Below are 24,232 nucleotides of genomic sequence, written 5' to 3'. Positions count from 1 at the left end.
ATATAAATAAAAGTGTATTTGAAATTAAAGATAATATTGTTATATTATGCTATCCAAGAGTTATTGGCTATTATATAAGAGTAGGACATAAATGATATAAATTGATTACAATATGAGGGGAAATTGGCATTCTCCCTATATATATATATATATATATATATAGAGAGAGAGAGAGAGAGAGAGAGAGAAATGTTACAGTTCGGAATTTTAAAATGCGAGACCGTCCGGGAAAACGCATTAACCGTTCAGTTTAAGCGCTTTAAAGCCTTTAAAACCTTACGATTTTAAAATTTTTCCGAACATTTCCCGCACTTTATGATCCCGGACCAGAAACTACTATATATAAAGAGTGGATATTGGGCCTTTTAATGCTTTAGCTTAAGAGCAAAAGTAAAAGATTATAAAGAAAAGGGTGTACATGTTCAGCAAGAGAATTCCTATTACCTTTGCATTAAGGGGTAAGCTTTTACACTTGTATGCAATTTTTCATTTGATTGGTTATTGGTTCTAAATTTTGAAGATCCTCAAAGGACCGCCAAAAGCATACTTGCTTAAACAGTGACCAACATTCTCTTTCAGCCAATTCTTTTACTGGGGCTGAGAGATCAAAGGCAACATTATTGGGGCGGAGCGATTACTTAATTTGACATAAATTAAGAGTAGACGCCGGCTAATGAAAATTACATGCCAACTAAAGATATTGTCTTGAACAAATTGGCATAATAATTTATGCCAACGCTTGATATGAAAGCTTTGTTGCAACAAATTGGCATGAATTATATTTTATCTCTCTTTCTTCAAGGTATTAAGTAATTGCCCTATCCCAAAAACAAAGAAAAAAGAAAAAAAGTATTAGGTAAATGCATGTGAATTAGACATTTGGCCTCCGGGATCATATATTTATATTAAAGACAACCATATAACCACAAAGACAATGAAAAGTTTAAAAATTATTGTTCAATTTCTAATTCCTCGCAAGTGCGAAAGGAAACATTTTCCAAGAATAAAACTAAGATGCATTTCTAGGAATAGTTTTCCAACTGATCTATATTTTATAATATTTTAAGATTTCTTCATTTTTTTTCAAAAGAAAATTTTAATTTAAGATTAAGCTCATTAAAAAATTAACATCATTATAGATTCATTCAAAATATTATATGTGCATAAATACAGAAATTCATGTGACACAATTGCGAGGGGTACTCGGGTTTTAATGATCTTTTTTATCTCAATTAATTATTGGAAAATTTTATTCATTTTTTTAAAAATCCTGAGCAAGGTCAACTCCTATATGCTTTTGTACGTATGTACGTGTGCTTGTGTGTATGTGTAATAATTACAATATTGTCTGGTTAATCCACAATTTCATCAGCATCATTAATCTATAGTGAGTTGAGAAATAAGCCATGAATAAGTGCTTGAGAAGTTCAAAGATAAAAATATTTATTCTGACACAAAACGTCGAATGATATAAAATGTTGAGAACTAATAATAGTTTAGTGTTTGGTTTAAGTTTCATGAATTTTGTGCCAAATATGACGTTGTAAGGTACAAGAATGTCAGGCGTACTTCGCCGAATAATGGATTAGGAGGGACGACGGATAGGAACTTGATTTACAAACGAATCATAAATTTTCTCTTCTGCAACAGTTACCAACGATTGCCCCAAAATAACAAAGTTAATGAGCTAAAATAACACAACATACAACACAGTATCAAACTACCACCAAATTTTATCACTTAACCAATAAAATTCTCAAACGACTTGGTAATAAGCCCCAATCCGCCATCGCCACGATCCACGGGTACAGGTACCAGATTAAAGTGCGTTTTCTCTTGAGCTCTCTTTTAATTATTTTAGTTTTAATTCTAATTTTTTATTTTTTTATTATTTAATATCTATATTGCAGTCATCTATTTTTTTCGTCATTAAATTAGGGCAAATTAGTTATTTTATGTTAAGGATAGAATAATCATTTACATTTAGGGTAAAATAATCATTTTCTCAGTATTAAATTCTCTTATGCTGTTATGATGGAAGTAGAGCAATGATGCACTTTAAACATTATGAATTGTGGGAACGATAACATTTTTGAAGGAAATACTTAATAATTAGCAACTCAAAATATATCATTTGTACTGAACTACTTAATTTGCAATTTCTTTAGTTTTGGATGGCAACTCGGGATTCTTCATTTAAACTATGACGATTTATAACTTGCGGGTACACAAGACATTGCTCCCACCACTTTTTACAGAAGCAAAAATCAAGCCAATCGCTTCCATTTATGGCAATTTTATCGGAGAAAGAAAAAGGAAAAAAAAAAAAAAAGAATTTTGTAACTACTTAACTTTGCCGAAGCAGAGTTAAGTAGTTACAAAATTGCATTCTTGAATGTACAGAATTGATATGTAGCAAAACCAAGCATAAAGAAATAAGAAGATAATGTTATATGGTACGGCTATTAGCCTATGTCATAGTAAAAGACATGAAGAAAATTTTACCAAGAAATGGGTGTGTACAAATATTAAAGGAAAACATTCACCGACGACCCAAATCGCAGATATGTGCTTAATTTCTTACTCACTCTAAGAACATTCAATCTCCGAAAAATTCATTCAAATGAAACTTTCAGAAAGACTTAATATTAAGGCTTTAGCATTTCTTCATATGCTCAACAATTCAAATTTGAGGATGATATTTCTCAAAATGGAGGGCTCTACTTGGCTTGTGAACAATCTTCCTCACCATCATCATCCTTGCCCTACCAGCAGCACTGAACAATCTTTGTTCTGACATTTGCCCCATTTATCTGATTACACAAGAATCCGAAACAACTGTTAGAAATTTTAATCTTTATATATATCCAAAATGGTGATGAGATGATGTGGTTGATGATAAAAACCTGAGTTAAATAATTAAGGGTCCGGTAACAATCACAGCATCTCATCATGTGGGGAAAGCCTTCGCAACAGAAGATGGTGCTTGCATTCAAGCAATAATAACTTTCCAATTTCATAAGGTAGCTTAACGCCCTTTCAAGAATAAGTGCACCAGCCTAACAATTATTCATGGAAATTCAAATTCAGAATCATGTTAGTATGAGAGATGAAGTATAATACGCGACTTGGCCACTATATATGCACTTATCACCTTCAATTTGCTCATCTTCGTCTACAGTATTGTTTCTGCTTTAACTTAATTAGCTTGCAAGCCACATAAAAATTGTTCTAAATAATAAGTGAGAGTGTGAATTCGAACAATTAATCAAATATGATGACCGAAGAGACAAAAGTAAAAAACCACAAGAAGTAGAAATATACTTTTGTTATATTTAGAGCATCTTCTACTGTCAAGTTCTTTTCCTTTAGCTCTGTTTCTGTGTGCGCTCAAACGCAACGCCTCAAGGCTCAAGATAATTTTATGACCATCAATCATTTGCGGCCACATGCAGACTTGAAAAACTAGTCGTGGCCCTAAGGAACTTGAAAATTAGAAAAGATTCAGAATGAGTGACTAAAATATCTTAATCGAGACTACTTAAACATGCACGCCTTGAAAATCTGAAACTGAATTACTCAAATGAATGTGGTTGAAACTTTACTGCAAAGACTTCTTGAAACCCATGAAGATGATACTCTACCTGATAACACAAGGAAACACAATCAATACCAGAAGATGATTTTACAAACAAATGAGAGCTTATAATTATTGGGAGAGCTCTACTCAAATTTGATGAGATATCTCTCAAAAGGGAGAGCTCCAATAATATATAAAGCCAAAAATCTAACACTCATCAAACTGGCTTGTGAACAATTAATCTTCCTCGCCATCATACATGCCAGGTGTAGTGAACAATCTTCATTCTAACATTTGCCTTAATGAGCTGCTTAGCATCCTTAACGTCATAAATTGCACAAACAAAAATAACTTTACTAAAGTTTATTCTTTAAAGGCATAGCAGTAAAGAAGATGACATCTGTTTATGCTAAAAATTGACCTGAGTTATCCCAATGTCAAGAATCGCAGCATCTCATGTGGGCAAAATCATCGCAATACAACATGCTGATTTCAAGCAACATCTTATCACCTGTAATTTAATTTAGACAATAACTTTCCTCAACCATTACCCTACTCAATTTCAATCTATTATTGGCAACTAAATTCATAGGGTAAGTAGCTAATCAAATGCCCTTTTAACAATATTTCTCCAAATAACAAAAATTCGGAAAATCTAAATGACAATCATGCATTTATGGCATCAAAATTTGGCTACAAAGCTGCTTGGAAAAGGCTTTAAATTCTTAATGAGGGCATGAATTCGAACAAATATGGTGAATAAAGAAACAAAGGCATAATACCGCAAGAAGTAAACCTTTTCCTCAGACCTCTGTTTCTGTATGTGCTCAAACCAATGGAAACCGATGGAAATGAATTTCTATGAATTAGACACATCAGCCAAAACAGGTACTCTGTACAAAGAAAGTAAAAGAGAGTCGTAGAAAAATTTTAAGATAATTAAACTTTCAGTCACCATATCATTAATAGAAAACTTTGTACACTACGATCTATTGCAGATTAAGATTTGTATACCTAAGTTTTAATTGCAAACTAAATATACACAACATTATACCAGCATTAGGAGGCCGTACCAAAATGTACCGAATTTAATGTGCCTCTTCACAGCCATTGTACAAGCATCGAAGACTTTACCGCGAAAGTTGTTTCAAACGTGATGCACGTTAGAGATGCAAGATATGAAATTGTCAATACAAGAAGCATTGAAACATGTGTGAAAACTATTTATAGACCTAAAATAACTTGAAAATCAGAAAGATTAGGAATAAGTGACTAAGCATTTTAATTACAACTGAGCATACAAACCTTGAAAATCCAAAATTGTACTCCGATGAATGAGCAATTGCACGAGCAGCTAAATTTACTGCAAAGGCTCTTACAACCCTTGAAGATGATACTCTACATACCTACACAAAGGAACACAGTGAATATGAAGGGTATTCTGACAATGCAAATTTGTGCAAATTATCAACTCTGGTTACCTGCATAATAGTGCCAACATCGAATTGCTTCGTCAATTGAAATATATGATCAGCCCAAAGATGCTTTGCTTTGAGGCTTTTGAGAACCTGAAATGGTTATTACAACCAACAGTGAAAATTGAGTGAAGAAGTGATAATACTAGCATAATTCCATATGCTTATAGAGGATAAACCGATCAAAGAAAGAAACAAGATAGAAGTGATGATCTCAGCACCTTAATATCATGCAATAATAATCATCATGTCTTCCAGGCAGCTATCCATCCTCAACTGAAACAGAGCAGACCCAGCCATCACTTAGTTTTCAACATACTACAAAGTACCCCAGAAATTCAGTCTCTCAAGGAGTTTCACGTAACAAATTATCGTACACTGAAGTAAATAGTTATATTCAATACAAAAATCAAAATATTAGAAAATATTGCACATTCCTATGAGACATTGGCAAAATATAGAAATTTAATTCAAAATTTAATTATTATCATTATTATTATTAATTTCATTACAAGTAACAATGAAGCAAAACAGAGGAGGAGGAGAAATTACAGGCGGGTTATAGTAATTGAAACCGTTCGAGAATTTAAAACTCGATGTGGGGAGTGTGAGATATCTTATGCCAGTCTTCTAGAATAGGACATCCCCCAATACTCAATTCCTGCAGTGTCGACGTTTGAAGAAGGTCATCTGGCAACACCTTTAATTTGGGGCAACAATCAATTTCCAAGGAAGAAAGACGTGGCCTGATGGAGATGTTTTCCTTCCTCGTAACCCTGTAATCCCACTCTTCCAATTCTTCCATGTCCCAAATTTTGAGTGATTTCAATTTGGGGAAGGCAATAACTGATGATGATGATGAAGATGAAGACGGGTCATCATCACTACTTTCCTCTATTCCCAAAACCTCATTACCCACTCTTTTTACACTGTTCAAATTTTGCAGGGCGAGTTTTTCCAGAGGCAATTTTCCCAGAGGAGGCAAATGCTCACAGTTAAGACACCCGTGAAGAAATAAATTCCTTAGATTGGTTAGCGAAGTCAACCATTTGGGAAAAATGTTGCCTCCATATAATAAAAACCATAATTCCTCTGCATTCAAAGGCGGCTGTAAGGCTTCAAGAAGTTGTTCATCTTTCTCATTCTTCCTCCTCCTTTCTTCATCTTCCCCATTTACAACTTCACCTCCTTCTTCTTCCTCATATCCCCCATCCTCACCTTCATCTTCCCCACCTTCATCTTCATCCTCTTCTTTATCTTCCCAATCTACAACTTCAAACAAAAGATACAAACGAAGGAGGTTTTCCTTATTTTTGAGTTCTAATCTCTCAGCCTCATCTACATGTGACAAATTACTCAGCCCTTCTATTCCACATTCTGGAAGGAGTTGAAGATTTTTCAGACACTCAAGCCTACACGTACTGCCACCATCAACACCTCCACCCACAGCAAACTTGTCTAATGTTCGAAGATTGGTTAATTTGGAAATCCCTATTGGCATGTACTTCAACGAACAAGTAAGACCATTTAGTAAACTCCTCATGTTCTTTAACTTCCCAATCCCAGCAGGCAATTCTCTTAGATTTCGGCACCCCCTAATATCTAGCTTTTGTAAATTATATAATTCACACAAAGTCTCAGGCAGTCTCTCTATGTGTAATTCAGACAAATTAATATATTTTAAATGTATCAATTTTCCGACATTTTCTGGAATTTCTCTAATCAAATTTGGATCAGGACGAAAAAGCGAGGACGATTGGCTTATAACTAATGCCCTTAAACACGCCAATTTACTAAATAACTCCCGAAGGATGCTACTATTAAGAGACGGATTGGAAGGACTTTCATCATTAATTAGGAGGGTACGCAATCTATTAAGTCCATGAATGGACATAGGAAATGAAGCTCCTCCTTCAAAATTTAACCCTAAGTGACGGACTTTGTCACCAAAAGAGTTTATGACTGATTCTTTGGTACCATTTATTTCTAGCCACAAACATTCTTTTCTACTTACAAATTGGGCAAAATCATGTACTATGTCATGCATCTTACAACTCGTAAAATCATCATCGTCATCATCTAGTAAAATCATCATCGTCATCATCTTTTTCAAACTCTTGAAAGAAAGAGCGTGTTGCCAAGATGTTGAAATACTCTTCTCCAATCATCTCCACTTCTTCATTTTCTTCTGCGTTAAAGTAACCTTGAGCCATCCACAGATTAATCAATTCCTCTTTATTCATATTGTAGTCTTTTGGAAAGACAGCACAATATGAGAAACTGTGGATTCAGATTTTGCAGGAGATCTTGATAAAAGGAAATCCACTACTGGTTATGTGTTTACACTTGCGGGAGCAGCTGTAAGCTGGGTTTCGAAACTGCAGACCGTTGTGGCATTATCTACAACAGAAGCAGAGTACATGGCAGCTACACAAACTTGCAAGGAAGCTATTTGGATACAAAGGTTATTGGAGGAGCTCGGGCACAAACAACAGAAAATTCCTGTGTTTTGTGACAGTCAGAGTGCCTTGCACATTGCAAGGAATCCTGCCTTTCATTCCAGGACAAAGCACATAGGAGTTCAGTATCACTTTGTTCGAGAAGTAGTGGAAGATGGAAGTGTGGATTTACAGAAAATTCATACGAAGGAGAACCTAGCAGATGTTTTGACCAAGCCAATAAATACTGATAAGTTTGTCTGGAGTAGATCCTCTTGTGGCCTAGCAGCAACGTAGGCAACATGACTATGGCGAAGCAGAAAGGATGGTGTGGAGATTGATTGGTCCTTAATCTAATCTCCAAGTGGGAGAAATGTCAAACAAATGGGCTATCTAGATGGTCAACACCATCTTTAGTTGGAAAAGAAAACAAAAGAAGAATGGAGAATGAGGAGTCGCAATCTAGAAGCTGTAAATGTTTGAAGAAGAAATAAGAGGCACACGGCTTTGACAAAAGAAAGAAGAAAAAAAAATAATACATAATTGATGAATAGTGCCAAAGCTTTCTCTATAAATAGAAACGAAGAGAATGAGCAAATTCATTCCATTCAGAGAGCAATTTAGGGAGTTGAGAGAGAGTTCAAGAGCTTGCATTTATAAGCTCTTGTTACAGTGATTGAGAGAGTTTGGGTGTATTGGGGTTTTGGGTAGTGAGCTAAAATACTACAATACTTGTAACTCCTTTTCACTAGTAAAATATTTCCTTCTGTCTTCGCCCGTGAATGTAGGCTAAAAGCTGAACCACGTAATTTCTAGTGTCCTCTATTGTGCTTGTTCTTTATTTTCTTACAATTTTACTTTAGCTGCGTGTCTGCTTCACCCACCAATTTCCTAACAGAAACACCATTTTACCATCGAATTGGAGGGCAAATCGTTATAACTCAACAATAAAGGAGCCAAAAGAGCTTGCCCAATCTCTTCTACTTTCCACATTTCACTATCTAAAATTCTTTGCCACTCTTTTACTGTACTTTTAGAGCACACTTGCGTGCAATTTTTCGGCCGATTGGTTCTAATTTTTCACAATCTTCAAAAGAGCGACCGAAAAATGCTAACAGCTTGAACAGCAACCAACATTCCTCTTCAATCAATTGCTCAATGAAGATAATATTTGTTGATCCCATCATACGTGCAACTAACTCATTACGTGTGGTAACCAAAATTTTACTTCCGTGGAGACCATGCTTTAGAAAAAGGAAGAATGGTTCCCATCTATTGTAATCCCCATCCCATACATCATCTAAGACAAGAAACTTTTTTTTCCTTCAATTGATTTGTGGATATGGCTCATAAGAGATTGGAATTCGCTTAAACTAGGAGCTGACTCCCCTAGACCTTCAATGATTGCTTTGGCAACCCTAATCTCCTCGAAAGTGTTTGATACACACACCCATATAACTTTTTCAAAATTTCTTTTCACCTCATCATTATTATAGGCTAGTTGTGCAAGAGTGGTTTTACCTATACCCCCTAAGCCAACTAGTGAGATGACATGGAGGCCTTTTTGTTGTTCACTACTTTCACACAACAACTTGCTTAATAGCTCATTTTTCTCATCAACTCTACCGCAAACCTCTCCCTCATCAATCAAGGAGGTGGTTCGCACTCGCTCTGGTTTCTTGACATTGTTACTCACATTCTCCATAAATTTAAACGTATCTTTTTGGGAGGCAATATCATCTAGCGTTCCATTGATTTCCCTAATCTTGACGGCAATGTCATGACGAAGACTAAGTTGTTTGAAACTACCAAAGCATTTTGATAGAGCACAAAAGAAGGAACGTACCTTCTTCTTATGAGGAGCAAGAGCAAGAGCAGTGTCATCATCAACGCCCTCAATCTGCAATTTGAGCCTTGCAGTGGTCCACTCCTCCAACACATCTTCCATGTCGTAAGATGCGTCTTTGAGCTGATCCAGCCAAAAAGTAACAGCTTTGTCGTGCTACATTTGCCTTTTCTCTGCATCTTCCAGCACAGCTCGAATGGCTTGAAGACTGCTGGTAAGCTTTTTCACTTCTTGTCGGACACCAGTCACAAGCCTCACCTGCTGTTTCACTTCATCAGCCGCAACAGAGATCAGCTGCTCCAGGAGAGAGGAAACGATCGCATCAACCATTGTGGCAAAGGAAACGAGAATTCTAAAGAGTTATTAGATGTGCTTTTGTTGCGAAAATACTGAAAGAAAATGAGTTATTGCATTCTTTTATGCAGCATAGAAAAAGTTTATGCTTATCCCCACCCCACACGTCAATGATTGTAGAATGTTTAATTTCCCTGATTCTACTCCACTAGTTGTGATACGTAATTATAAATATTCTCAAGTTATGTATGAAAATAGCACAAATTTGGATCTAATAATGATTTTTATGCTTTTTGTGTGTTCACTTTTTCATAATCTTCTACTGTAAGATTCAGATTTAATTACTAATTTAAAAAAATGAGCACAAAAATAATATCAAGCATTAACTCTAATGCTCAAAGGAATAAATAACGAAAAAAAAAGATTGGAAAAATCATATTGGTAAGTCAGAACATTGTTTTTTAATAATCTCAAAAAAATTAGTAATATTCATATTAGTCCCTAAAAAATTAATATATATAACTAAAAAAATCTTATTAGTCTGCATGATCAGAATTTATTGAAATATTTTTAGCCTGTGTTAGAAAAAAAAAAATTCCCAACTTCTCCATTAGTTAAATCTGTAGTACACGACTCTATATATATATATATGGAAATCCTTTCTCGCAGACTTCTGCATAAAATAGAGTGTGAGTACGGCATTTTACGGTCTAACAAAATGATTTTTATTATTGTAAAATCATTAACAATAACCTAAAATACTATATCTGCATGTTATTTCCTACAGAAATAATATGCAGAGAGAGAATATCTTAATTTCCAATATATAAGATCTTAGTCAAACTTTTATCAACATTTATGCAAAGAAGTCCCCACTCTCTACTTGGGGAAATTTGGCATTGGATGAAAAAAGTTATGCTTATCCCCACCTACACGTTCGTAATTGTAGTAGCATCTTTAATTTCCCAGATTCCACTCCTCCAGTGAACACATTTGTAGCATCTTTAACGTAATAATAAATATTTTCAAATTTGCCGCATCTTTAACGTATGAGCACGTGTTTTGTCTATGTCACTTTTCTCTATCTTACTGCAATATCAGGTAGAGGAATTCGATCAGTTTCCCCAAGAGATGGGAAACGATGTCATCAGCCAATTGATGTTGGATTAAATGCTAAATGTTACGATTGCTTTTGTTGCGAAAATGCTCAAAGAAAAGTAGCTTTTGTGTATTCTGTGAGAATGCTCATTCAAGCATTTTTGCATTCTTCTTATACTACGTGAGGTATTTAATTTTTACCCTTGAGTCAATGTCAATGTGAATGCTTTTATGCTGCAAATTAAAGAAATCCCAGACCAATAATTGTACAACATCTGCCCTGTCTCTCTGATTCATAATAATTATGCAGACTACTCAGCATCGGCACTTGTAAAATTTCTTACATTATAAGTAACGAAATATTTGTAAACTACCACAAAAAGCTTGGAGCAATCTACTGATGAACCTTCTGAAGTTACATAAACTAGAATAATCTTAGTGTTGGAACAATTTTAAAATAAATGATGTCTCATTATAAAGACATATCTAATTAATATAGAAGAGTAATCTTTTGATATTTAATAAATATCATACTATGGTCTATGACTTAGCTCATACTACAAAGAAAATATGTGAAAGATAATTAAGGAATAAAGCTTTCAACAACGATTTATAAAATTGCTTTTGATAAAACTGTTCTGATGAAATGAAATTATGTGAAATTACTAAGAATTTAATTAGCCTCTCAAAAAGGTTATTGATTGCTTGACTTCTCAAGTTTAAAATTCGAATGTCAAAACAGATAAAACGCTAAAAAATTATTTTGAGTTTTATCCACCCGTTTACCATTTTAATACATAAAACTCTCATATTGCTTTAAAGTGTCATTTTTTTGTTGAGCCATGAGTGTTGAGGGAAATTTCTTCATCCTTGAGCGGAAAATACAAAGAAAAACATAGTTCCCAATTTTTGTAGCGAAACCAATATTTTGATCCATATGGGGTAAATCTTCAGGAGGCCCAACTTTCAAACTTAAAATGTTAGCTGAGGATTTTATTTTAGACTGTTTTTCTATTTATAGTTATTATATAGTTGTTACGAATTTCGAAATTTTAGAATTTTGCTTGTAGCTGCAGTCTGCAGCGATTTTATTTGGCGACTTTGATTCATAATTGAAGTACTGTTGCAAGTAAAAACTAAAAAAATAATTAACAAAATAAAAATCAAAGACTTAGGCCCAAGTTTTTATCAAAATTTTAATAAAAGGCTATTTGTCACATCGTCATAATGGAAAAATAATTAATACAATAAAAAAATCGAGTTACTTGATTTTATTTTAATAATAAATAAATAAAAATTTTATTATGTGTATAAATTTTATATATCAAGTTCTTAGGGGTCAAATCAGTTTTTTTATACCTAATTTTTAATATTTCACTTCAAAACCTCAAATTTTTTCAAAGCTTGTAGGGCCATGATCCTCGCCAGGAGTGGGCAAATTTGTGTTCAGATTAACTTAATCGGATTTTAGGTTGATTGGGTTAGAATATTCAGATTGGATTGTATCAAATCAAAAATTCAAGTTTAGTTTGGATTGCATCAAGTTATAATTATATGGGGATCAAGTTGGGGTTGGATTAAAATCATATTCAGTCATGTAGGATGGATTCAGATAATGTTGGGATTAGGGGTGTTTTTGATTTATTGTAATTATCTCATTTGAATTTGTTTTTACCAATTTTCAACCAAAAAAAAATGAAAACTACTACTATAAAATCAAATGAATAAAAATTGAAATGAACTACTACTATTAGATTGGATCGGATCCTCATCTCTTGGTCTTCTTATACAATAAGCTAACTTTGAGCCATCTATAGTACTGTAGTTTTCATTTTTTTTATTGGTCGTTTATATTGTAAGAATTTCCCTATTAATATTGTTCCCAATCTCTTCTACCTTCTACATATCACTATCTAAAATTCTTTTCCATTCTTCTGTTGGTCATTTATATTGTAAGAATTTCCCTATTGCCTTTGCAATAAAAGGCAGGCCCTGCATGCAATTTTTTTATCATTTGGTCACTATCCTTAAAAAATTGACCAAAAAATGCTACTTGCTTAAACAATGACCAACATTCTTCTTCAGTTAATTCCTTAATAAAAATAATATTTGTTAATCTCGTCATGCTTGCTACTATCTGATAATGTGTAGAAATCAAAAATTGACTACTGTTGAGACCATTCTTTAAACAATAGAAGAATGGTTCCCATTGATTGTAACTTCCATCCCACACGTCATCTAGGACAAGAAAAAAAATATCTTTCCCTCATTAGATTTATCAATATGGTTTACAAGAGATAACCTAATATTTGTATGTTGCCATTCTTGCATTATATGCGTACTCCATGACTTACAACATTGCTTCTTTGACCATCTATCTGATAACCTCCAATGGCAAAGCTAGCATCATTTGTTTGGGTGGGCTAGATTTTAAAAAAAAATGAAATTTACTTCTCAAAAAATTTGTTTTATATAAATGAAATTAAGCACACTACATAAGCAAAAATTTAACCATAAAACTATAAAAATACAATGTAAATGAGAAAAACACTATTGACGAAGCTGTGTCCTGCGGTTCTTCAAAAAAGAAAATTCATCTACTATCGCATCTGAGTCAATATTGTCTGCAATTTCTCTTTTGATGTAAATAACCATACAATCTGAAAGAAACTCATTCTCCATCTTGTTTCGATGTGTTGTCTTAATCAGTTTCATGGAAAAAAATGCTCTCTCTGTTGTTGCTGTTGAAACAAGAAGGGTTAACACTAAACGAATTAATCTATCCAACAATAAATAAATCTGTGGCTTTCTAGTCTCAACCAATCTTTGACACAATTCAGAAAGGGAAGTAATATTCTGAAACTCTTGAAGAGAGTGTATATCTATCTCAAAGCACTCTAATTGTCTTCTCAAAGCCTGTAACTCAATCTTAGTGAAATCTTTAGGATAAAATCTTTCAGCAACGCTACAAATATCTTCAATTTTAAATGATTTAAATGCATCAATAAGATTTAAAGCTGAACTAAGAGTGAGGAGCTCCAAAGTCTGTTCAGTAAATCTATTATTCAACTCCATCAATTGAAAATCTATCACAGCATTAAATATATCATAATGATAATAATGCTCAACTGTAATATAATCATTCTACTGACAAGAACGTCATCTGCCTTTCATATGGCGAGCTTTCATATCAGGCATATCTATCTCATTCTTTTCACAGAATAGAACTACGTTCTCAATAAAAGTTTCCCAGCCATTGTCTCGCAGCCTTTGAAGAAGTTTTTTCGTAGTGGAGACTAAGTGAACAACATTTAGAATATCTTGAGATTTAACTTGTAATGCTTGACAAAGTAAATCACTCACCCCCAAAACTTTATGTAATAAATGCAAAATGAACACAAATTTAAAAGATGTCATTGATTTACATGCACCTTTAGCCTCTCCACGTATGCTATTGTTAGGTCCACACTCTACCAACTTCCCAAGAACTTTATGAACAACACTAAACAAATCAAGCAACCTACTGACAGAACAGAAATGAGAGCTCCACCAAGTAGCTCCAGGTCGTTGCAAAGTATGAATTTGATTGGCCCCTATACCAGTTTAGACTTCTCCTGAAGCTATCAAATCTATTATTTTTGCTTCCCAAACATATTTTAACTTAGAAAGCCGTTTAGCAGATGAAGTCAAAACATTTACAATTGAACCCAATGCTGAAAAGAAAAGCCATACATCTGGCACATCATTAGATGCTGCAACTAAAGCAAGTTGTAGTTGATGTGCAAAACAGTGTATATAAAATGCATATGGGCAATCTTTCAAAAATAATGATTGTAATCCATTCCATGCACCTCGCATGTTACTAGCACCATCATACCCTTGCCCTCGGATATTTTCAACTAAAAGATCATATCGAGCAAGAACATTACATATTTCTTTTTTCAATGTTACTGCTGTAGTTTCCATGACATTGACAACTTCAAAAAAACGTTCTCAAATATACCCATCACAATCAACATACCTTAAAATAATAGCCATTTGCTCTTTATCAGATTCATCAAGTGCATCGTCTACTAAAATACAAAACTTACCATCTCCAAGTTCCTTGCGTATCTTGTTTCGCACTTTGTTTGCAAGAATATTTAAAAGCTCTTTTTGAATGTTAGACGATGTATACTTAGCATATGATGGAGCATTTTCCAAGACAACTTGAGCAATTTCTTTACTACACTTCGCTGAATGCTTTATCAACTCTATGAAATTTCCTTGATTTCTTGAATTAACTAATTCATCATGACCTCTAAAAGCACATGCTTGCTTTGCTAACTATTTAACAGCAATAATTGAGGTCTTCAATCATAGCCTATTCTCCAAAAGTTGTTGTGAAGTTTGGGCATTAATTAATCTATCAATGTGTTGAATTGGGTTCCTCAAACAACCCCAACTCTGCATATTCTTATTATGATGAGAAGATGGACCCCTGTCATGCTGTAAAAAGGGACATTTTGTTTTTCATTGTTGACTCTCTTCCAACTAGAAAATCCTTCAATAACAAATTTTGGGTTGTTTGATGGAATTTCATCAAAAAGAAAGCATGGAAAACAAAATGCACTATCTTTTACCTCAGAGTACTCAAGCCATGGAAATTTTTTAAACCAGTGATAGTGAAACCTACATTCTTGCATGCCATCATTAGTTAGTGGATAATCTGGTAGTTTAGGCTAATAAAGTCCCATTTTGATGTACTCCCTTCTAATATCATCATGTTGATTTACTAAATATGTCCTTATTTGATGACGTAATCCAGGATCACGCTCTAGATAAGTATTTCTAGTTTCTTCAACTTCAACCCTTTGAAACTTGGAAGTATGTTGCTCACTGGAATCTTGACCATTAACTTGACATGGAGATAAAGACTTGGTGGATGATTGATTTTCACCTACTCTCTTAAAAAAAGAAAGTAGAATTTTTCTTGGTTTATTTAACATTGAATCTATAATAAAATACATTAAAAATTTAGTATTTATTTTATAAAAAAATTGACAAAATCGCAAGTTAAAAGCTAATTAAAAAAGTCAATATTCAAATTAATTGTTTTACTATTTTATTCACTCATTCTTTCATGCCATCATTGTTTTATAATTCCAAGAAGATGAATCAGCACTGTTGAGTGTTAGAAAATGCATTTAACCTTACTTTTATGTATTTAACCTTCTTGTGATTTAATTACGTGTGTTTTATTTTAATTAAGTATTTTATGTATTTTAGGGGCATTATAGTCATTTCACAATGAAGGAGAGATCAGACGGAAAAACGGACATCACTTTTGAACTCAGGACGGTCGAAAACCTTAGGAGGAGCATAAAAAGAAAAATCGCATTGTTCACATGTACGGTACTATTCATGTGAACGGTACTGTCTACGTTACTGTTCACGACACTGTTCACATAGACGGATCGATGACGTGGCATTGACCGATGATGTGGCATTGACTGATGAGGTGTCACGATCCTGCTGGACTAAAATTCTTATGTACTGTTGATGGTGACGTGGCAGCATATCAGTGGACTAAAAATCTCGCGTACGGTACATGCATCACACAAGATTATTTTCAACCAAACCGCGTCACTGTTCAACCCGGGTCAAACCGTGTTACTGTTCATCCGCGTGGTCAAACCGCGTACTGTTGACTGATGACATGGCGCAATCCTGAGCGTCCAAACTGTTTTTAATTCGATGGCCATGATTTACTCCATGTATCTATAAAAATGGGGCCTCCCCACCCTAATTGGATATCTCTGAATCCATTTTTGGGATTCATTTTCTGTAATTCCTTCTCCATCTTGTATTTTCTACGTATTTTAATAAATTTCCATTTTGCCGCTAGTTCAATTATGAGTAGCTAATTTTCTTTCAAGCTTGGGTTGAAGGTAAAGTCTCAACATGTGTCATGGGCTTAATTTGGTAAATTTATTTTCTCTTCCCCTCTAGTTTTTGTGGATGTTTTGACTTCTCGTCGACAAATAATAATAATCTTGTCTAGATACCGCCTTGGTTACACCGGCTCTCTAGTATAAGGTTATTATTATTTGGCACGATAAGCCCTTAGCACCATATTGATTAGAGTGTGGTTCATGAGGTGTGGATTCCACCCTCATAATTTAATTGGCATTAATAAGGATTATTATGCCCATGATGCATGTTGATATGGATCCAGATACCCAAGTACATCATTTCAATAGAATTCTCTTCAATTTATTCTCGTCATTTCAATTTCAATTTTAGAATTTATTCTCGCCATTTTAATTTAAGTTTTAGCATATTCCAAATCATTTCCACCACAAATCCAATCACCCATTTACAAAATTAATTCTACACACAATTAAAATCCACCTCCTCGTGGGATCGACACTCGTCACAATTGATCTATACTACAATAGATTCGTGCACTTGCGAGTTCAATAAAATTTACACAACAAGTTTTTGGCGCCGTTGCCGGGGACGTAAGTAATTTTAATTTATAGAATTAATTTTTGTGAATAATTTCTTTTAATTGTTTTCTTGTAATATTTTTTTATTTTATTAAAAAAAGAAAGAAAAAAAAGAGTGAATTTACATTTTGAGCTAAGAATTTTTTATTATTTATTCTCTCTCTTCTTTAAAATTCTGTAATTTAATTTTCAATTTATTTGTCTTTGTAATTTTTTTTATCTTATTAATTTCATTTTTTGTTAATTTATTTCACATATTTGTTTTTGTGTATTTTTATAGAAAGGTTTTAACAGCGTGATAAGGTTAGTATCGTAATTTCTCCCTGATTTTTTTATTTTTATTTGTTTTGTTCCCATCTTTATTTTTATTTTATTTGTCTTGCATGCATGGTCGTAGGTCATTATTTCCTAATCTTGAACCTATAGACCTTGAACTAGAAAAAAAGCTTCACACACACAGGCACGTTAAAAATAAATTTGAAATGGATTTGCAACCACAGGAGAGGCCGTTTAAGGACTATTTTAGTCCCTTAGCTAATTTGAGCACATCATGCATAAGATACCCAAATGTAGCTGCTAGGAGCTTTGAGTTAAAACCTAGTGTGCTAAATTGTCTCCCAACATTCTATGGCCTAGAAAATGAGGACCCATATAATCATTTGAATGATTTTTATGCCATTTGTCAAACATTCAAATATGAGAATTTTTCAGACGATGATGTTAAACTCAGATTATTCCCATTTTCTTTAAAGGATAGAGCTCGTTCATGGCTTAATACATTGCCTGCCAATAGCATTTCATCATGGGAACAAATGGTAACTAAATTTTTGAATAAATGTTTCCCAATGCATAAAACCAATACTATTCGCAGGGAAATTTCAGAGTTTACACAGAGAGAAGACGAGCAGTTTTTCGAAACATGGGAGCGATTCAATGGGCTACTCTTGAAGTGTCCACATCATGGGTACGAGAAATGGCACCAATGCCAATACTTTTTGTAGGGATTACTACCAAATGTGCAAGAATGGCTAATGGCAACAAGTGGAGGAGAGCTAATGTCAAAAAGTGCATCAAAAATTTGGGAATTCTTCCAGCGACAAGCGGATAATTCCCAACAACGGAGTCGATCACTCAGGAATACTAGAAGAATTAAGGGAGTAAATGAGGTTCAAATTGGCGAGTCAACTTCGGAAATCAAAGAAGTCAAGGAGATGGTTGAAGGTCTTGCTCGACAAATAGCATCGTTATCGACTGCTAAATCAACAGAACCACATGACCATGACTCATACTCAGATCAAGCCAATGCCATAGGTGTAATGAGAAAGCCATCAAATTACAACCCATACTCCAACACATATAACCCTGGATGGAGAGACCACCCCAATTTTTCATGGTCTCAAAGATTCCAACAGAATGGACCAGCAGCTCCAGTTCCACCAATGCAACAAATTCCTCAAGTTCCTCAAGCCTCTCAGCCACCATTCAGACCATACAATCAGAATCAGAATTACTCTCAACCCAGACCATGGGAGGATTCATTCCAGAATCTCAAGAATCTTACTCATTCCACGATTGAGCAACAGAACCGCACCATTGATGGACTACGAAATGAGTTGAGAGCGAGCTTCAACTCACAAGCTCAATCAGTTTCAAGACTCGAGAAGATGGTGGGACAACTTGCTTCTTCAGTTCAGACCTTGGCAATGACCGTTGAGAAAGGTAAATTTCCAAGTCAACCAGTGCCTAATCCTAAAGGAGTACATGAATCAAGTACCAGTTCACCACAGCAGTATGGAGAAGTCAAAGCAGTCATGACCTTGCGAAAAAGAAAAGAAGTCGACAACAAAGTGGAGATGCCGGTGACAAAAGAAAATCAAATTGTACATGTGAATATTGAGGAATCATCACCGGAGGAGAAAGAAGAAACCAACCCACGAGAATATGTTCCAAAAGCTCCATTTCCTCAGAGGTTAGCTAAAGGAAAAAAGGGAAAATCCACAGATGAGATTCTTGAAATCTTCAAACAGGTAAGTGTTAACATCCCTTTACTTGATACTATTAAACAAGTTCCATCTTATGCCAAGTTTCTTAAAGACCTTTGTACTAAAAAGAGAAATATTCATGTTCAAAAGAAGGCATTTTTAACAGAAAACGTTAGTTCTATACTCCAACACAAAATTCCTCTAAAATGCAAAGACCTAGGCTCCCCTTCTATCTCATGTAGCATAAGGAACCACACAATTGAGAATGCTTTGTTGGATTTAGGAGCTAGTGTAAATCTGTTGCCTTACTCAGTATTTTTGAAACTTAGACTTGGAAAATTACACCCAACTCCAGTGGTGTTACAGCTTGCAGATCGGTCCACGAAAATACCTCGTGGTATTGTGGAGGACGTGCTTATCCAGGTAGACAAGTTTTATTTTCCTGTTGATTTCATTGTAATTGACACTCAACCAATACAGGATTTAAGGAAGCATATCCCCATTATTCCAGGCCGACCTTTCTTGGCAACTGCGGATGCTCACATTCAATGCAGGACTCAAAATATGCAATTGTCCTTCGGCAACATGACTATGGAGCTGAACATCTTCAATATTGCCAAACAACCTCATAATGCAAATGATGAAATTGTTGATGTGGACTTAATTGAAGCATTAGTTGATGACACTTTTGTTTCAAACCTTAGTGATGATCCTTTACAGGCATGCTTAACTCACTTTGGTTTGGATTTTGATATTGACAGATCAGTCGATGAGGTCAACGCCCTACTTGACTCAGCACCATCCATGGATACTAATAAATGGAAGTCAAGAGTTGAACAACTAGCAGCATCAGAGAAGAAACTCATCCCATCATCAGAATCACCACCGAAACTCGAGCTCAAACCATTGCCCAACACATTGGAATATGCATTTTTGGGAGAAGAAAGTACTCTGCCGGTAATCATCTCATCATCCCTAAATGACGAACAAAGAGGTAAATTATTGGATGTTTTAAAAGAGCATAAAGGAGCATTAGGATGGACCATAGCAGACATAAAAGGTATAAACCCAGTAGACTGCATGCATTACATTTACCTCGATGAAAATGCTAAATCTATTAGGGAAATGCAACGTCGGTTAAATCCTAATATGAAAAAAGTTGTTAGAATTGAAGTCCTTAAGCTATTAGATGCAGGTATCATTTACCCTATTTCTGATAGTTCATGGGTCAGTCCTGTACAAGTTGTCCCCAAAAAGTCAGGAGTCACAGTAGTTACCAATGCTGATAATGAATTGATACCCAGTAGAGTAACTACAGGATGGCGTGTTTGCATTGATTATAGAAAGTTGAATTCTGTCACACGTAAAGACCATTTTCCTTTACCATTTATCGATCAAATGCTTGATAGATTAGCAGGCCATGAATTTTATTGCTTTCTAGATGGCTACTCAGGATATAATTAGATTCCCATAGCACCAAAAGATCAAGAGAAAACTACTTTCACTTGCTCTTTTGGCACATTTGCATATAGGAGAATGATATTTGGATTATGTAATCCACCTGCTACATTTCAACGATGCATGTTGAGCATTTTTTCTGATATGGTTGAACGATTTCTTGAAGTCTTTATGGATGACTTTTCTGTCTTTGGTGATTCGTTTGATCAATGTTTACATCATCTAACACTAGTTCTGCAGAGATGTATCGAGAAGAACTAGGTCTTAAATTGGGAGAAATGCCATTTTATGGTAAAACAAGGTATTGTTCTCGGTCACATCATTTCGAGCAAAGGTATTGAGGTTGACAAAGCCAAGGTGGATCTCATTTTTAATCTTCCTCCACCCAAAACAGTCAAAGAAGTAAGATCTTTCCTTGGGCATGCTGGTTTCTATAGACGTTTCATTAAAGATTTTAGCAAAGTTTCTAGACCCTTATGCAATTTACTTGCTAAGGATGTACCTTTTATCTTTGATGATTCATGTCTTGTGGCATTTGAAAAACTAAAGCAGTTGTTGACATCATCACCCATCATTCAGCCCCCAAACTGGAGCTTACCATTTGAGCTCATGTGTGATTCATCTGATTATGTAGTAGGAGCAGTATTAGGACAAAGAGTTGATCAAATTCCCCATGTTATTTACTATGCTAGTATGACATTGAATGATGCACAGTTGAACTATTCAACTACTGAAAAAGAAATGCTAGCAGTAGTGTTTGCATTAGAGAAATTTCGATCTTATCTTATTGGTTGTAAAATAATTATATTCACAGATCATGCTGCTCTGAAATATCTTCTCACAAAGAAAGATGCAAAAGCTAGACTAATTCGTTGGGTGTTACTTTTGCAGGAATTTGACTTGGAATTTAAAGATAAGAAAGGTACAGAAAATGTTGTGGCGGACCACCTTTCTCGTCTCCATTTTGACACAATTACAGAGCCATTAATATTGAATGAGTCATTTCCAGATGAACAATTAATGAGTGTGGAAGTATTACCGTGGTATACTGACATCGTTAATTATCTTGTTACAGGTCAACTTCTAGAGCATTGGACCAAGAAAGACAATGCTAAATTCTTTGCAGAAATAAAGAATTTCTTTTAGGATGACCCATATTTGTTCAAGTATTGTGCAGATCAAATTGTTAGACGATGTGTCCCAGAAAATGAAATTCAGAATATTCTTTCATTCTGCCATGAACAAGCTTGTGGAGGCCATTTTAGTGCTAAGAAAACAGCAACTAAAGTTTTACAGTATGGTTTCTATTGGCCAACTATATTTCGAGATGCTTACACTTTTTGTTCTTCATGTAATAGGTGTCAACGAATGGGGAGCATTACACGAAGGAACATGATGCCACTAAATCCAATTTTAGTGGCTGAGATTTTTTATGTTTGGGGTATCGACTTCATGGGTCCCTTTCCCCCTTCTTTTGGCCATCAATACATATTAGTTGCTGTTGACTACGTATCAAAATGGGTAGAAGTAATTCCATGCAGAACCAATAATCACGACTTCGTACTCGACTAGATACTCGACTTTTTCAATTGCCTTCACTTCTTACTCAGCTGAATGCTCAACTTACCAGACTTCATACCCGACTTCGTACTCGACTAAATACTCGACGTTTTCAATTGCATTCACTTCTTACTCGGCTAAATGTTCAACTTACCAGACTTCACTTTTTTAAAAATATTAATACTCGACTCAATGTACTTACTCAACTTAATACTCGACCTCTTTAAAAATTATATAAATTTTACTCGACTTGTTCAAAAAATTTATTTGACTTTTACTTAATACTCGACTCATTTAATATGCTTACTTGATTTCCTACTAGATCATATACTCGACTTACTTATCTCCAATTCTTACTCGACTAAATTCTCGACTTACCCAACTTCGTACTCGACTTCTTCCTGCACTGAGAGGAAGAAATGTGTAGATTCTTAGTTTTTTTAAGGTTATTTTTGTCTTTTCCTATCTTCGTGAGGTATATATATGTAATAGGGTATAAATTTAGTATTTAAGGGTAAATTAGAGATATTTAAATAAAAAACCCTTTAGAAACTTTGGGATAACCTCAGGGGTATTTTGGGCATATAATGTTGTCTGAGCTTAAATTTTTGTTAAAAAGAAATAATAATAATAATAATAATAATAATAATAAACTCTTTTCTCATGTCAATTTAAAACTCCGAGTGTGTTTCCAACAATTGCTTTTCTTTTTCTATTTTGGGATTTTGAATCATTTTTTTTTCAATTCAATAATGGCCTCTTCAATTATAAAATATGCTAAAAGGGTATGGGGTGTAGTGTCTAGGCCTCCACGACAACGGCATCTTTGGACGTGGGTTTCATCAGTTTTTTTTTTTTTTTTGGCTATTTCTGCTCAAATCAAACTTGTGGATTTCGTGCGCTCAACGCAGAACCCTTTTGAATGGACGTAATGGTTTTGGTGGGATCACACAATCCGAAGAAGCATGGAACTGGGACCAATTTGTTGACAAAAATTTAGGCATAAAATTTACAAATCGAAGTCAGAGCTGCAGGTTGCATATTGGTGGGCTACGTGGAACGCGAGAAACCATTTCCTCTTCAAAAAGGAAAAACTGGATGCTTTAATTTCAGTTGCCAAAGCTGAAGGTGTAGTAGAAGCCTATAGAAAATTCAAAAGGACCGAGCAACAGCAGTTGGAAATCTCGAACATGGAGAAACCTAAGCAATGGAAACTGATACAACTCTGCAACTCAGAGTTTATATCCTAGATTTACACTTTTCGAGTAAGTGTTGACTCCCGCAAAAAAAAGCAAAAAGAATTGAAATTAATTAGAGAAACAGAGATTGCAGAAGAAGACGGAGAGAGAAGAAGAAATATTTTCCATTTTCTTCCTTTCTATGACGTGTTCCCCTCTACATATATCTTTTACCCCTCAACATTACACGTGTAACTAACCAACAAATGAATGATTCAAAGAAAAAACAGTCACAACAAAATAACAAAACCACAGCTGCCATCTTTTCCACTCCCTTTGTGCCTTCTCGAATATTCCTTAGGTAATGTAATCTTTGAGATATGTTGGTGCCCTGCGCATATGAGCTAGACCTTTTGTGTGCTCCTCAACCAGCTGGGCTTCTTTCTCTGTTTCCCATGCTGACTTGTCATTAATCTCAGGCAAGGTTGTATCATTCCCCATCCCTTGAAACTTTACCTTGTCCTCAAGGTGAAGCTCGGGATATAACTTGTAAAACTCATCGTAAGCCTCCCCCAGGACACACTCCTCATCATCAGTACCCATCAACAACAAGAAGTTGTTGCGGCAGCGATGGTTTGCACTATATTTCTGATCACAATTATAACATAAACCTTTTCTCTTTTATCCCGTAACTCAGTTGGAGTAAGTCGACGGATTGGTAAATTTGGGGTTGGTAATAATGGAGGTTGAGATGGTGGTTTTGGTGTAGTAATAACAGGGGCAGCAAGAGTATTGGTATTTTTAAAAGTGGAAGAGTTTGATAAAACAGGGG

General features: G+C 34.8%; 1 protein-coding gene and 1 non-coding gene across 2 annotated transcripts; both read right to left on the bottom strand.

Annotated features, from left to right (window-relative positions):
* Nucleotides 1-5,641: 5,641 nt before the first annotated feature.
* LOC112097924 (disease resistance protein RGA2-like) lies at nt 5,642-7,156 on the bottom strand. The gene has a single exon (XM_024183514.1). It carries the CDS (start codon nt 7,154-7,156, stop codon nt 5,642-5,644), a length of 1,515 nt encoding a protein of 504 aa, XP_024039282.1.
* Nucleotides 7,157-18,085: 10,929 nt separating this feature from the next.
* On the bottom strand, nt 18,086-18,189 carry LOC112098606. The gene has a single exon (XR_002905717.1). It is a non-coding gene; the product is annotated as a small nucleolar RNA R71 (small nucleolar RNA).
* Between the last annotated feature and the right edge of the window lie 6,043 nt (nt 18,190-24,232).

The sequence above is a fragment of the Citrus clementina genome, unplaced genomic scaffold (genome assembly GCF_000493195.1).
Source record: "Citrus clementina cultivar Clemenules unplaced genomic scaffold, Citrus_clementina_v1.0 scaffold_5, whole genome shotgun sequence".
Lineage (NCBI taxonomy): Eukaryota > Viridiplantae > Streptophyta > Magnoliopsida > Sapindales > Rutaceae > Citrus > Citrus x clementina.
The sequence above is the reverse complement of the archived record's forward strand: the minus strand, read 5'-3'. Positions and strand labels throughout refer to the sequence as shown.